Here is a 14,485-nt window from a genome sequence, read left to right as displayed (position 1 = left end):
TAGAATTAGGTGACAAGTATGAAAGTCACAGGATGGTACCGTTGTTCGTATGCACTGTTGTAATCATATATACTGAAACGTGTCACAGCTGTTAAAAATACCTTTCACATTCAGTAAGCAAAAAATGCAAAAGTATTTTTATAGTTAACAGAAATCAAGAAAAACTTCAAAAGGTTAAATGTCATACTGTTTGCACAAATCTCAATAGAGAGGTAGTTTTTAAAATACACTATTTTAGGTTTATACGTTCTGTAGTCTTTAATGTATAATGCAGCCTTTAAAAATGAGGCAGACTACATTTAACATCTTGAGCGTACCGTTCCATAGTAAGATGTTTAGCCTGTTGCTAAAAATGAGTTTATATCATTATTTATTTAATGCACACAATTCAGTTGCGGATACTTGTGCATGTCCTTGTTTAATATTTGTGTAACTTATTTTTCTCCTCAGGGAGGAGCAGAAAACAATCCTGCCCGTAACTTCTTGCTTCAGTCAGCCGATCACAACATCTGTTAGCAATGCAAGCTGCCTGCCCATCAGCACATCAGTCAGTGTTGGCAGCCTCATTTTGAAAACTGCTCACATTATGTCTGAGGATAAAAATGACTTTTTAAAGCCTGTTGCAAATGGCAGGATGGTTAACAGCTGAAAGGCATTCATCTTTCCAGCTTGTGACCACACCATGGAAGCATTTACACTAGCTTTTTATATATATAATATATATTATATAATGTATATTTTTTTTAAAAAAAATAATATTGGGGTCATGCATTTCCTGTGGACTCTTTGATACTTCAAGCCCCTCTCGCATTAGCATTCTGAAGAAAAAAAAAACTTACTTTACTAGGGTAAGGTGTTCACTTTCCACAAATGAATGGAATTTGGACATTGTTTTACTTAAGCTTAAAGCAGCTTTTTATGAGTTTGTAGCAATCCGGTGCGGTATCTGAGCCATTCTTGTTTAAAATGGCTTCTGTAGAAAACTAACAACTCAGTTATTTAAACTAGCAGGATCCTACGATGATACATCTAGTGAAAGGAAGACTAACTTATTTGTCTCTATTTTGTTTAATGAGAGAAGAACTTGTGTCTTGTTGCAGCTGCTTTTTCTTTAGTTGTGGAACTTTGCATGGAGTATTGTTTCCTGTTTGAAGACTGAGAGGTGGAGATTTGGACTTAAGACTTTTACAGGGTTAACACACCATTAGCTTTGCACTGCTACGTTATTTGCAGGTCTGTGGTGCAGTGCTCTGCTGCAGCTTTTTGTTTCCATTCCCACCCCACCCCCAATTTCTGCTTTAGTACTGTAGATACACATACACAGGCTACTTGTCCAAGTGAAGTTATCAGAAGTAAACCAAGTGCCTAAGTCCTCCAGCTGATGTACTAGGTATTGATTTCCCCAAGTTATACGTGAAACAATTTTCAACCATTTTGAGAGGTTATGCACTAATGTAACAGCAATTTTGGGTTTTCTTTTTTTTTTTTTTTTATTAATAGTTCTCAACTTGGAGATTATAGAATCCAGATGACTTGGCAAAAAGTATCAGGTGCTCTTGGCTTTCCTTTGAAAACCCTGTATGTAGTGTTTGCACTGACTAACAAGATGGTGTTGCTGTTTTTTGTACTGTTTTTTTTATTTAAACTAAATATTGGGAATTTAAGGCGGTTGTATTACCTTTGTTAAATGTTGTTAATCATAATTTTATATTCAGGTTTAATTTTTGCTTGTTCAGTGGCAACTTATTTTCAAAGACCTTGAAAATACAATAATATAGCATTATCTGACCTTCAGAGTACTGAAAAATATATGAATTTATGCCCTGTTAAGATGTGACACAGAACCATGTTAGACATGTCAACTGAAAATTGTTTTTTGTAACTATACACAAACTAGAGCCCTGGGCGTATGTTTTTGAGAAGCTGAAAAATCCACTTTTTTTTTTTAAAAAGAAAACAGGACTCTCTCTCCTGATGATTACTATCTTCTTTGTCCTGTTACTTTTTTTTGTGACAAGTTTTACTTTTTTTTTATGTTTTTATTAACTTCTGTGAAGTTGTTTAATCTGAAAATTGTACTGGAATATTTTAAGCCAAGCTGATCTTTCACCAGGTGTACTGCATGTAAGGGCTTTTCCTGCTAGCAAAATGCTTAAAGAGGATCATGTTACTGGTCGTCTGAGTTGTTATTTTACAAAATCACAGCTATGTGGTCGGGTAAGATTTTGATAATTGTTTTGTGCACGCTTCTGGGGGGTGGGGGTTGGCATTTCCCTGAGGGTTACTGATTAGACTAAGTAAATATTGGTGTTTGATATCTCTCCTAATGAACCTGTCCATGAAATAATTATGTTGTAAATATACCTGAAAATCCAAGGGTTAGTTTTGATATTCTGGTGTCAGTATGGAAGATCTTACACATCTATTTAATACTCAAATGTAAAGGAATGTATGTAGAAAAACAGTCAAGTAGTCTTTTCTTAGTTTCCTTTGGCTGTTGCTGTACCTTCCTATAGCCAGTGCCACCTCATAGCTAGGGTTAGACTGATGCTTTGTTTCACTCGCAACTTGAAGTGAATGGATACAAGAACCAGACCACCTTTGTCACCTTAACTTATTTCCTATTGATGTTAACTTTAACTTAGAATGTTAGACATAAATATGATTGTTGTATATTTTATACCAAGACCATTCTGTAAATATGAATTTATATTACTTTTGAAATGCTTCTGAGATACTATTATTTGCTGTACAATGTAATTCGAAAACAGATATGCAAACAAGTATGTCTCTTTCATGGATATTTAAACAGTGAGATCTTCCATGTTGAAGGTGATGTAATTTTTTTAAAAGATTTTTAAATTTTAAATTGCTATTTTGTTACAAAAATAGAGAAAATATAAAGGTTTGAGAAGTCCTTATTTGCCCTCAGGGAAAGAGCCCTCTGTGCACCAGAACTCCACAGAACATCTTCAGCATGATCTGAGGGTGAATATATACTACATAAATTGATTGTGTATTTACCTTAACTTTTTAATTTTAAAATTGCAATTTTAAAAACTTGGTTGTGCTCTGCTGGAGGGGGATTGGGATAAGCTGCTTACACACATTTGCCTGTTTGTCCAGTGAAATTACATGAGCCTAACATATTCCTGCCAACCATTTTGGCATATTTAAGAAGAGATGTATCTATATACTCGTCTGCAGCAGGAGGTCCCATGATATAGCAGTTCTCTAGTATGACCATACACTTCATATGGAAAGTTGGTTCTTAACTGAGGCTAGGATTTTTTAGTTGAATTTTTTTTATATATAGAATGACAGGCAAAAGAATTATTTGGGGGTTTTAACAGCATGCCAGCTTTGTCTTACAGTTTTAATACTGTGTGGTTTTTGCCATGAAACTAGGCCCTCCAGTGCCCAGACAAGGAGAAGCTATGGGTGGGAGCCTAGTGCTGGCTGGCTTTGAAGTTTCAGCCCTTGACCCTACACAAACAAGGATGTGTCAATTTGTCTAGTTGCAAATCAGGTGCCTTTGGGCTAGGGAAGGGCTTATTTTCTGGCACTGAGATACAGTGACATCTTTGTGTGTTAATAGCAGTGATTCCCATGTAGGTTTTGGCCTAACTTACCTGTGCTGTCAGAAAAAAAGGCCCATAGCAGATTGGGGAAAGAGATTGGCTCTTTTGCTTTGCTTGGACAAGCATTTTGGGTTGTTTTGGTTTGTTTTTTTGTTTTGTGGGGGTTTTTGTTGGGTTATTTTGTTGAAATTTTTTCCCCCACTAGGGGTACAGCAGGGATTTCACATGCAAGAGATACAGGAATTATTAGTATCTAAGTTAATTGTGTTGCCTCACTACCTGGATTCATTCCTTGGTTTGCCTCATTTCCCACATAGGTCTTAATAGAGACTAATGCTTGTGCTGGGAGAATGCTTGTGTGAGAAAGTAATTATCTGTACATTCTTAACGTATACTTAGAGCAGAGTGATTGCCCTGCTACTGATATTTTGTTCCTGTAAACAGGTGACAAGAAATGATTCTTAGTGTTTATGCAGATTTTGCATTGTAGAATGTATACTAGACCCTTCAAAGGAAAGGTTAGACTCTTTGCAAAGCAAACTGGCATTGGTTCTTGGTAGTCTAGTACAGGGACACTAAAGTTTGGCATTTGATTTAGGAAAGAAGAAAAAAAAAAAGCTGTATGCAGCTAATTATGTTAAATAAGCTCTTAATTGCTCTTTGTGGAAGCCTAATTTGGAAGGTTTTAGTGCTTTGATAACACAGTTGAAATTTTAATTTATCCTGTACTCAAGAGCTGAATGCTGTTCGTGTATAATAGTGTACTAGGCTGGATGAGGTACAAAATAATGCACAGTGGTCAGAAACAGCTGAGGAAAGAATATTTAAAATTACTTGATCTAAACTCAGAATAGTTCCAAACATTGTTTTTGTTTTGCTTTTTTAAAGCACAAGTTGTCAAGTTGTACCTGTTGCTGTACATAAACACTGTATGCCAGCAGCTCCTTGATCATATTTGTGAACAGACTTTTCATTATTATTAGACTGTTATTAAAGGAAGATGTGGCATTTGAGAGTGTAACAAAATGAGAAATGATCGGATTATCTATAGTATGTAAAAGTCCATTCTTTATGTTGTAGTTTAATCCCTTTGTTAGGAAATTCCCTCTCATTGAGGGACCTCTTCTGCAAGCAGAACACAATAAATGTGCTTTTTTTAAATGACCCAATTTTCCAGTATAAATGAACAGCTGACTGGCAGTAGTCATCACCATGCATCTCTTTGCTGGCAAGGGAGCACAACAAGGAAAGAAAAAAAAAAAAACCAAACCCCAAACTGTCAGTGATGAGATGAAACAAATCTGAATAATCAAAATGACCAATAGGTGAACATAATACTACACCCCGTTATTTAAGAAGGATGCTTGTGGAAGCTTTTAATCACTCAAGTTTTTGCTGTAAAAGCGAAAATAAAACAGAGCCTGGCTGCATTTATTACTGCCAAAAGCCAAGGTCATTTGCACATAGCCCATCAATTTATCCAGAGTAGATCTCAGTTAATCCAAGGCATGGAAATGCATGCATTTTCTTAGCTGGGCAAACAAGTACATTATACAGTAGTTGTGATACAACACATGTGGCTTTTATTTGTACTGCACATACCCACTGTACAGCCACTCAGAAGTATTGTGGTTAGCTTGCAGCATCTGCTGTCCGCATTTATACTGTTTACTGCGTATTCTTTTCCCTGGAAGTTTTAAAGAAAATTTTTTTTCTTGTTGCATTGATTACATTTTATAAATTTGCTTAGCTGGAAAGTTTGGGAAAAGAGGCCTGTTTGTCAATTGTACAACCGATTGTGAAGCTCTAGTGTGAATATTTTTACGTCTGTATTAGACATTTTCTTTGCAAATCTATTGTTCGATTGAAATGTAAATGAAATAAAAGATGGTGTACACCCATCATGTATAAAGCAGGCACCATCGCTACGATGGATTTAATGCTCATTTTTATGGCGCATTCTCAGCTTCTATTTAAAACTATAATTTAAAAAAAATAATCTGTAAAATGAAATGGGGATATATGGGGGAGTAAATTCTATTCCGTTTATTTCGGTTTTGAGTTCCCATGGTAACGTCCCTTGGTGTTAGAGGTAGGGGGGCCCCGGCGGCGGGGCGCTGCTGTGTTTGCTGTAGCACTGAAGTGAAGAGGTTGTAGCTTTGGCTGGTCACGGAGTAGAGCATCCTGGTTTTTCAGTGTTTGAGAGACTTGATGGAAGAAGTTTGCAGTATTGACATGTATTTGCATGCACGAATAAAAATTATTTGTCCACCTTAAAGCGCCTCTCTGCCTTTAAAAGGGGGGTGGGGGGGGTGGGCAGGCGGCCGGCTCCTCCCGGGGCGGGGCCCGCCTCCTTCCCGGCATGCTCCGCGCGGCCGCGCCCCGCAGGTGGCGGCTGAGGCGGCGGGGAGAGGGAGCGGTGAGTGAGGAGGCTGTGGCGGCGGGGCGGGGGCCGCCGGGGCCCGCGCTCGGGGCTCCACCGGGGCTCTGCTCGGGCCGGCTGCCCCCGGTCTCGTCCCGGGGCCGAGCGCGTCGTGCCCTGGGTGGGCCCGAAGGGTGGCGGGCGCGGCCTGAGGCGGCGGCCCCGGGCCTGGCAGCGCGCCCACGGGGAGGGGGCAGCGCCTTGAGGGGGTGGGGCGGGCGGTCCCGCGGGGTGCTCGGCCGAGGTGGCGGGCTGGGAACGGACCTGCGGGGAAGTTGGTGCTGTTCTGCTGAAACTCGGCCGCTTTTACCTGCTGCCCGCGCTGGCGCTGTGGAGGCCCGTGCGGCGGCCCGGCGCGGCTGCGGCGGTGCCGGTGGCTCTCTGCCCCGCGGGGCTCCGGGGAGGCACCTTTAATCCTGGGCCCTCTGCCCGCGCCTCGGACATGTGCTTAATCCGGCCTTGACTCTGCAGAACCTGCTCGCGGTTGGCAGAAACGCTGAAAGCCCTGCTCTGTCCCCTAGTGCATTGCTCGGGGTGGCTCTGTCAAATAGGCATTAATAGTGTTGACTGATCTGATTAGAATTGTGCGGTTTTTTTAAATGAGATTCTGTGGACGTTTAAACGTAGTTCGTGCATCCACAGGCACATATCTGACCGTAGTGGTGCTCTTTTCTACGCCCTTTGCCCCTCACCTAAGAGAAGAATATTCTCAGGCATTTTACACCTCTCTCCGGCTGAGATCCAGTCAGCAGCTCTTTTAGAAGATGGTGGTGGAAGGAGTCAGTGGCAAGAGAGCCACAGACTCTTGAGCTGCTCCGTGGCTCTTTAGCTTTCCATCGCTTAGAAGCATTTGATCTTTCTGTTCTGATGCAAGAGGCTTACCAAGTCTCTAAATGCTGATGCTGTCAGTAGCTTTAGCGGGTCGATTCTGCTGCTGTTCCATTTAGTAAAAGATGTTTTGGATAAATAAAATGTTTAATTCAATAGAAGTAAGAATTTTGAGCATAGCTGCAATCACTTTATCGGTATGTCAGCATCTAACTTTCAATGTTGTCTGTACAAACAAGATGCTATTGACTTCTGTGATGGCCGATGTAGTCAGTGGGCAGGTGAAAAGATGACAGACGTGAAGGTCTGTCTTTCAATGTATTATTTCTTAGCCTGGAGGTGATGTTCATGAAATTGTAGCACTAACTGCATTATGGACTTGTATGTTCTCAGTGCTTAGAAAGTATGTTTTCTGTGCTTGAGAGTGACCTTTCTTATTAAACAGCAAACATGGTCACATTTGCTTTAAACTTTTTCCTTGCATGTGTGACATTATTTAAATGTGCCAGATTTCTGCAAAAGTTTTTTTGAGATTGTCTTTCATTGGCAATTTGAATTAATATAATCTGAAATTTCTTCTTCCAGGTTTTGATAGAAGCTTGTCTTTGAAAGACTGGAAAGGAATAAAGGTCAGAACATTTTAATTTGATTACTTACATTGATCATTTTTCAGCTCAAATAAATCATTCTTAAAATAATTTAAATTTCAGTAACTGGGGAATCAGTCTCATGGAGCTGTCTGAATGAGGCTGGTTGGAGTCCCAGGTCATGGTTAGCAAATTCTGTCTCCATGAATGAGAACACATAAAGTTTCTGCACTAGTGACCCTCAAAGCAGTTCTGTTTGTAAAGGTTTAGGTTTTTAACTGAAGTGAGTTTGAAATTGTGAGTAAGAATTAATTCACATGACTGACTGCTCTGTGGTCTGTTTGGTAGTGGGCTGTAAACGGTTCGTACGTGGCTAAAAAACTGCTCTGAGCAGCTAAAGGACTATCATGCATTTAAAATTGTTTCCTACACTGCATATTTGAATAAGAGATACATTCTCTGTTTTCTGAATTTATTCTTTAGAACATAATGACTACTTTGGATGATAAACTGCTTGGTGAGAAACTCCAGTATTATTACAGCAGTAGTGAGGGTGAGGATGAAGACAGTGATAAAGAAGATAAAGAAGGGGAGAGCACCATTCCTGAGAGCGTTGGGGAGGTAGAGCTTACCAGCGACAGCAGTGCAGTCAACACAGGTATTCTCTTACCAAACTAATTGTTTTGTAAATACTTTGTTTATTGGAAGATTCATGTGTTTTTTCTAAAATGAATTTTTCAAAATAGAAGTCCTGTTTCTGTGCATACTTGGGTCAGAGATTGATCATTTCCTGGCTATAGTCTAACCTTATTTTTAATACCTGGTTCTTTATATTAATGTTTGACTTCTCTGAGACACTTCAGCATTATATCTAAAGCAGTTAGGCTTTGCATGCAAAGCTGATTTGTACAATTGCTTAATAATGCATACGTTTCTTGCCTGTAAGCTGCCCTGTTGTTAACCACTAATAGCTAGGTGCTGAGCAAGTACATGAGGAATAGACAGAATGTGGCCAGGCTTTCTGAAAATACGGTTCTCTACTGCCACTGTCAGAGATACAGTATGACTCTGCATGGATCATTGGTGTGATCCAGAGAGTATTTCTTATGAAAGACTAGTTGTCTGCATTTTACAGTTTCTCTTTAAGAATGATGAAAAATCTTCCTGTGTGTGTTCACATCTTTCATCTGTAGCAAGAATGGAAGAATTCTAGTACTAAACTGGCATACTTAGAGAGGACCTGAAAAAGTAACTCCTCTGGGCCCCAGCAGCCAGGTGAAGCAAGGTGAAGTCTGTAAGAATTAACATTATTATACATCACAGAATTTACTTCTGTACAAGAGCACTGGCAAACTTAGTTATACCTTCCCATCATTATTTTTGTTCTTATGAAAAGCTGTGCTAACAGTAGGGGAATTCTTGAGGGCTGGTGGTTCTATTTCAAGCGCACAGATATTAATCTTTGGAATAAACTTTGGGACCATTATGAGAATAGCCTAGTTAGATAACCTTTAGTCATCTTAGAAAAAAAAAAAAGAAGCTCAAGGACATGTAAATGGAAAATTCCCATGTCCTTGAAAGCTAAATTCTTTTGTTTCATTTCAACATTTTGCACAGTAAACAAAAAGTTTATGACAGGGCCACTATTTTACTGCTGACTTACAAATTATTACTTGAATTTTAAATGATAGGTGTAATTTTATTACCCTTTTATAGGAAATGCCTATGTATTTAATTTCTAGGTCCCAAAGGAGTTATTAATGACTGGCGAAGATTTAAACAACTGGAAACTGAACAGCGACAGGAGCAGCGCAGAGAAATGGAACGACTCATTAAAAAGTTATCTATGACATGTAGATCTCACTTAGATGAAGAGACTGACAAGCAGAAGCAGAAAGAGCTTCAGGAAAAGATCAATGGAAAGGTAGCATGGCACAAAGGAATTTAAATGTTTAACATTTTCAGTTTCACTATTTGTGTATGCGAAGCAGATAGGAATCCTTGTTCTGTCAGTAGATAGGTATCGTTTCTCCCTAGTAAACAGGAACACATCAGCATTATAAGAGGTGTGTTATAACTGTATTTGCCAGGTGTTGTCAAGTTTGATTATCGTGCATTTTAGTGGTATTCCAGAAGCATTGTGTTTGCCTGTGTTAAGAGATAAGCAGTTTAGCTGCTGTACTGAAGAAGTCCAAATCCTTTTCCCAGACTTCCCTTATCTGTTTATTAAATAAGTCAGCTTCAGGGGATTAGTACGAAGAGTTGTACAGCAAACCTGTGAATACTGAGTCTCAAGCCTAAAACATGAGTTTGGGAGGGAGTCCTTACTGATTTTGTATTAGTAAGTGGATGTTGAGAATTTAGCTTTGACTTTGAGTTCCAGAGACAGAAGGCGTTGGATGTGATGAATGGTTTTAATCAACTGGGCTGTATAACTGGCTCTTACAGTTATAGTCAGAGAAGTTACTAACTAGCAGACAGGCTTTCTTGCGTTCAGATGATGAAAGTTGGCCACACTGTCCTATACCTCGAGTATGGCAAATACGTTTAATAAAGCAAGTGAACAAGTAGCAGGATATATAAAATTTGTTAATTTTAATTGTACAGACAAGATAGCGCATTTGTTTAACTGAAAAACTAAATGAAAAAGCCAATGAAAAAGAAGCTAGACTTAGGACAAGCACGTTATCCAAATCAGTGCTCATAGCTTAGTGAAAGCGCATAGCCACCATTAACCTGAATTAAAGTGGCAGCATGGAGCATCCACTTGTGTTATTAGTGCAGCTCGTGGAAACTAGAATACCCAGGGCTGAAATGCTGTTCCCACTGGACATGGTTTCTAATTAGATCAAAATGGAGTGTAATACAGAGGGTGCTTGAGCCTGCATTGGTTGCACTTTGCTGTTATTAAAGATGAGCAACCCACATTAATCCTCTTAATTTAAATTCTCATTATATGAGTGACCCATATAGTGATGCAGATCCTTTTTTCATGTATCTTTGTATGTGTTTTTTAGATGACGTTACAAGAATATAACATGATTCACAATGATGAAGACGATGAGGAATTTCTACAGCGATACAGGAAGCAGCGAATGGAGGAGATGAGGCAGCAGTTGTACAGTGGGCAACAGTTTAAACAGGTTTTTGAGATTACCAGTGGAGAAGCATTTTTGGACACAGTTGATAAAGAGCATAAGAGCACACTGATCGTGATCCATATTTATGAAGATGATATCCCAGGCACCGAATCCCTGAACGGGTGTATGATCTGTCTGGCTGCTGAGTATCCAACAGTTAAATTTTGCAGAGTGAAGAGTTCGCTCATTGGTGCTAGCACTCGCTTTACTAATAATGCGCTGCCAGCTTTGCTGATCTATAAGGCAGGCGAGCTCATTGGCAATTTTGTGCGAATCACTGACCAGCTTGGAGAAGATTTTTTTGCTGTAGACCTGGAGGCTTTTCTGCAGGAATGTGGTTTGCTCCCAGAAAAAGACCTAGTGCTCCTGACTTCCATACATAATCCATCTGCATGTTACAGTGAGGACAGTGATCTGGAAATAGACTGAACCACTTATGCCAAGGGCCAGTAGGTGTAGTTGTACTGTGGGATGTTCTTGTGCTAGGGACTGCTCTCTTCCGTAGTGTGGGTATGTATGCTTCCCCTTCATGTACTTTGAATTTTGCTTGTTAGAGAGTTGTTAAAAATAGCATAAGGAATTCCTAACATTTTCTTAAATTAATTCAGTAAAGTGCACACTAAAACAATCTTGCTTTATGCAATTCCGATGTATTTTACTGAACATGAAGTTGTAACACAACTCAGTAGGTTTAGGAAATTGTGTATTGTCATCTCTGTTCTCTAAAGCACGTAGTTGCTTTTTTTAAAATGTTTTTGTTCTATCAGCTGTCTATGGTCAGCCTTGTTACAGGTTTTCTGGAACATTGTAATGTAAATACTAGTTGGATTGAGATGTGGCCACCTACTCGCTAGGACAAGAATCGAGACTGCAAATGAAGAAGTTTTTAAGCATTCAAGACTTAGTAGCCTGCAGCTGAACTGCTGCCAATTAACAGTGCAAGGTCCCACCTTCCATTCCCTAATTTGCAGTCCCCTTCTTGGAAGCACCTTCTTGTTCTGACACCTGGCATCAAATTTTTGTCCCTTTGTCACTTACAAATAACAACAGCCTCTGACTTCACCCGGAAAATTACTTCTCAGCTGGAGAGAAGAGTTCTTCCTTTAATCTTGCCTGAGACTTAAAGGAGAAAATACTTTTTCAGTTGCAAATTTTAATACATTCTTGTGTTTTAAAATACCCACCCTTAGAGTTCATAGTAGTCACTTCACCAGAAAATGTTCTCAGCTTCTTAAGAGAGAGACTGTCTTATCATAAAAAGAACGGCAACATGTGTGCTGAACAGCCTCAGGAGAATTTTGCTGGCAAAATGCAGAATCAAGAATTGAGTAACGTCAGAATTTCATTTCTAAAATTACTAAATCAGTGCAAAAATTCTTTTCCGTCTGCCTTCATATGATCTGCCTCAGCTGGGTCATCAGATGTATTCTGAATATTAATAACCCCTGGACCTGAGAGATGACTGGATGGCTTTGAGGGAAAGCAGCCTTGAGCTAAGAGACTGGGTTACCAATCCAGGTATTCGGAGGCCGGCCCATTTTTTCACTGCTGATTCCCTTCTCTGAAGCTCAGTATTCTGCAGTGTTCAGCAGGATCAAAAACATTGCCGCTGTCCTCTGATGGCAGCTCTGTCAGAGCACCCTTTTTGTACCATGCATCAGTGGAGTTCACTCAGAAAAAAATCTTGTGGGGTGGGGCTGAAACCTGTGTGGACATCACAGTTTTTCCCTCTGTCCTTCATAAGAAATAACAAAGGCTTCCTCGGAAGCATCGCCACAGCTGTTCCAGTTGCCCAGTGACACTGATCTTAAAGTTCTCATCTTCTGCAAAAACACAGGGTGACTGCCACTTCGGGCACAGAATGAAAGCCTGTGCTGGCTGAGCCCATTTGTGTCTAGGAACATTATTGCTACCAAATGCAGCAGCTGCATATTAATCTTCCCTCCTAGAGCACCTTTGTCATTACCATTTGTCATGATTACATTTTCATTAAGGTGTGTTTATTTTGTTTGGGCTCTACTTCCTTCATAAATCAGATCATAATATGGGGAAGTAATTTTCAGGGTTTCTATTACATTGAAGTTCACCCTGCCTCCAGCAAGGCTGGTGCTACGTAGCTGCAAGATAACCTAATGCAAGATGGCATTAGACGCCAGTAGCAGTTTATAGCAAATGCAGGCATGAGAACCTCCGAGGATGCAGAGCGAGGTAAAGGCGTTACCGGCCAGATTATGGTGTGGCTGAATTGCTCAAACAACGTACCCAGCACAAACAAGCACACTGAAATGTGTGCGCTCTGTCCTTCGTTATTATTGAATAATTGTCTGTGTACTTAATTTGGTATTACGTTTGCTTTCTCATGCTTTACTTATTTTGCTTGTTATTTTTTAATTTTGGGGAAAGTAGACTGTCATTACCTAAATGTGTGACCCAATGTAATGCCTTGTTTAATGATTAAATTTAATTGCAAGTTTTATGTAAGGCACTTTGGAACACCAGGAAGAAATGCAAATGTCTCTGTGTAAATACTAGGTTCTTAATAGGAATGGATCTTGGGCTAGAAAAAGAAGAATTTGTAATTGTATCTGTTTGAACTGTGTTTTAACAAGTAGTATAAGCAGAAAAATAATTTGTAATTAAAAATCACTGAATTGGCAGTAATTGTAGCTGTTTTAAGGAAACTGGCAGGAATCCAGATTTTAAAATGTGGTAAGAGATTATTTCTCTTCATCTCAGAATTGCAGAAAAAAACCACGAAAGTTATAATGAAATTAAATCGTTGAGCATGGATATCAGCACATTTAAGAAAAAAAAAAAGTAGCTTTTAATCTATATTCAGGATGAGATTCAGTGAAATCTGTCGTGAGGACAGGGTACATTATTAGCATCATAATAAAACCGGGCTTGGAGAGGGTGTCAGGGGAGAGCTGACTGCTTGAGTTGCTTTGAAGTTTTTTCATGAAGTGCTTTTTTTTCCCCCCTATGGCAGCAAAACTGTAATAGGATCAAAACCTCTCCTGCTGCTCTGTGTTGGATGGCCTGCAGCAAGGTGACTCCTGGCTATTAATCTCCAGTGCTCAGGTATATGATAGATGGTTTACAGTGCCAGTAGCAAAAAGGAAAAGAAAAAAGGTCTGAATCCAATTAAATATTTATCTGGAAGAATATAATAAGCACAAAGGAGAGAGGGGTAGGGAGAGGATGCGCTATAATGCTGCTTCTCGTTCTCAGCACAGGCAGCACAAATGTGAGAAGTAAGGGGAGGCTGACAGTGGCTGCTGAGAATTGTTGCTGGCAGCACTGGGCGCTGCTGCTTTTATCCATTCTTGAAGCTAAATCCTTCCAAATTGACCAACAGGTGATAGCCCTCAAAAAAACCCAGCATTCTTAATGTGCATTAAGCAATAAAACTAATGTATAACAGGTTAGTTACTAATTTGTAAGTGCGTGCCCCCTATCTGTTCAATACCAATAAAACCCACAACTCACACCAACACTGTTATCTGTAAATGTTCTGGTGGAAGTGTTTTTTCTTTAGTCTGCTTTACTTCTCTAATTTTAGATGTCATAACGACCTGCAGGTTAAGAATTAGGGTGTATTTATATACATGTACAGGGGATCAAAGTGAAAATGAAATTGTATGAACAGCTACATAAAATAAAACTGTTTTGAAACATTCAACTTGGCCTTGAGAGTGTCAGGTTTGCAGTTTGATGCCGGTGCCTCTCCTTCCCCCAAAGCCATCGTACTCTGTCGCTGTCTGAACTTCATTTAAATTGATGCATTCCTACTAAATGGCTTGGACTTGAATAAAGGATGCTTTTTAATTTTGTCAAAGATGTTTTGTCTGTCTTTTCTGGCAGCTTCCCTAGCACGTAACATGGTTGTTGGTAGAAAGCTGGTAGGTTGTGATAGTGTGCATGCTG

The 14,485-nt window shown here is 39.6% G+C and overlaps 2 protein-coding genes across 9 annotated transcripts in view; both read left to right on the top strand.

Moving 5' to 3' along the window:
• Positions 1-5,859, top strand: part of RC3H2 (ring finger and CCCH-type domains 2) — a 31,203-nt gene extending 25,344 nt beyond the window's left edge. For all 7 annotated transcript variants that reach the window (XM_055797969.1, XM_055797983.1, XM_055797971.1 and 4 more), the window contains one exon: positions 451-5,859. In XM_055797969.1, the coding sequence (XP_055653944.1) occupies positions 451-649 (199 nt within the window). In that variant the 3' untranslated portion in view covers positions 650-5,859. The remainder of the gene's footprint in view (positions 1-450) is intronic.
• A 49-nt stretch (positions 5,860-5,908) lies between these two features.
• On the top strand, positions 5,909-14,396 carry PDCL (phosducin like). 2 transcript variants are annotated; one of them, XM_055803610.1, is made up of 5 exons: positions 5,909-6,000; positions 7,417-7,460; positions 7,902-8,076; positions 9,161-9,342; positions 10,436-14,396. In XM_055803610.1, exons 3-5 carry the CDS (start codon positions 7,908-7,910, stop codon positions 10,985-10,987), a joined length of 903 nt encoding a protein of 300 aa, XP_055659585.1. In that variant the 5' UTR covers positions 5,909-6,000; positions 7,417-7,460; positions 7,902-7,907; the 3' UTR covers positions 10,988-14,396. The 2 variants fall into 2 exon arrangements, with proteins under 2 accessions (XP_055659585.1, XP_055659592.1); XM_055803617.1 differs by lacking the exon at positions 5,909-6,000 and adding an exon at positions 6,102-6,124.
• Positions 14,397-14,485: the final 89 nt, after the last annotated feature.

This window comes from Falco peregrinus, chromosome 1 (assembly GCF_023634155.1).
Source record: "Falco peregrinus isolate bFalPer1 chromosome 1, bFalPer1.pri, whole genome shotgun sequence".
NCBI classification, from domain to species: Eukaryota; Metazoa; Chordata; class Aves; order Falconiformes; family Falconidae; genus Falco; species Falco peregrinus.
Note: the sequence above shows the minus strand (reverse complement) of the source record. Positions and strands in the feature narration are given on the sequence as shown.

Bases quoted from the DNA above. Each gene is read 5' to 3' on its own strand.
- PDCL (XM_055803610.1), top strand. From the start codon at position 7,908: ATGACTACTTTGGATGATAAACTGCTTGGTGAGAAACTCCAGTATTAT. The intron at 8,077-9,160 runs GTATTCTCTTAC...TTTAATTTCTAG, and splicing joins CAGCAGTGCAGTCAACACAG to GTCCCAAAGGAGTTATTAAT. The intron at 9,343-10,435 runs GTAGCATGGCAC...TGTGTTTTTTAG, and splicing joins AGGAAAAGATCAATGGAAAG to ATGACGTTACAAGAATATAA.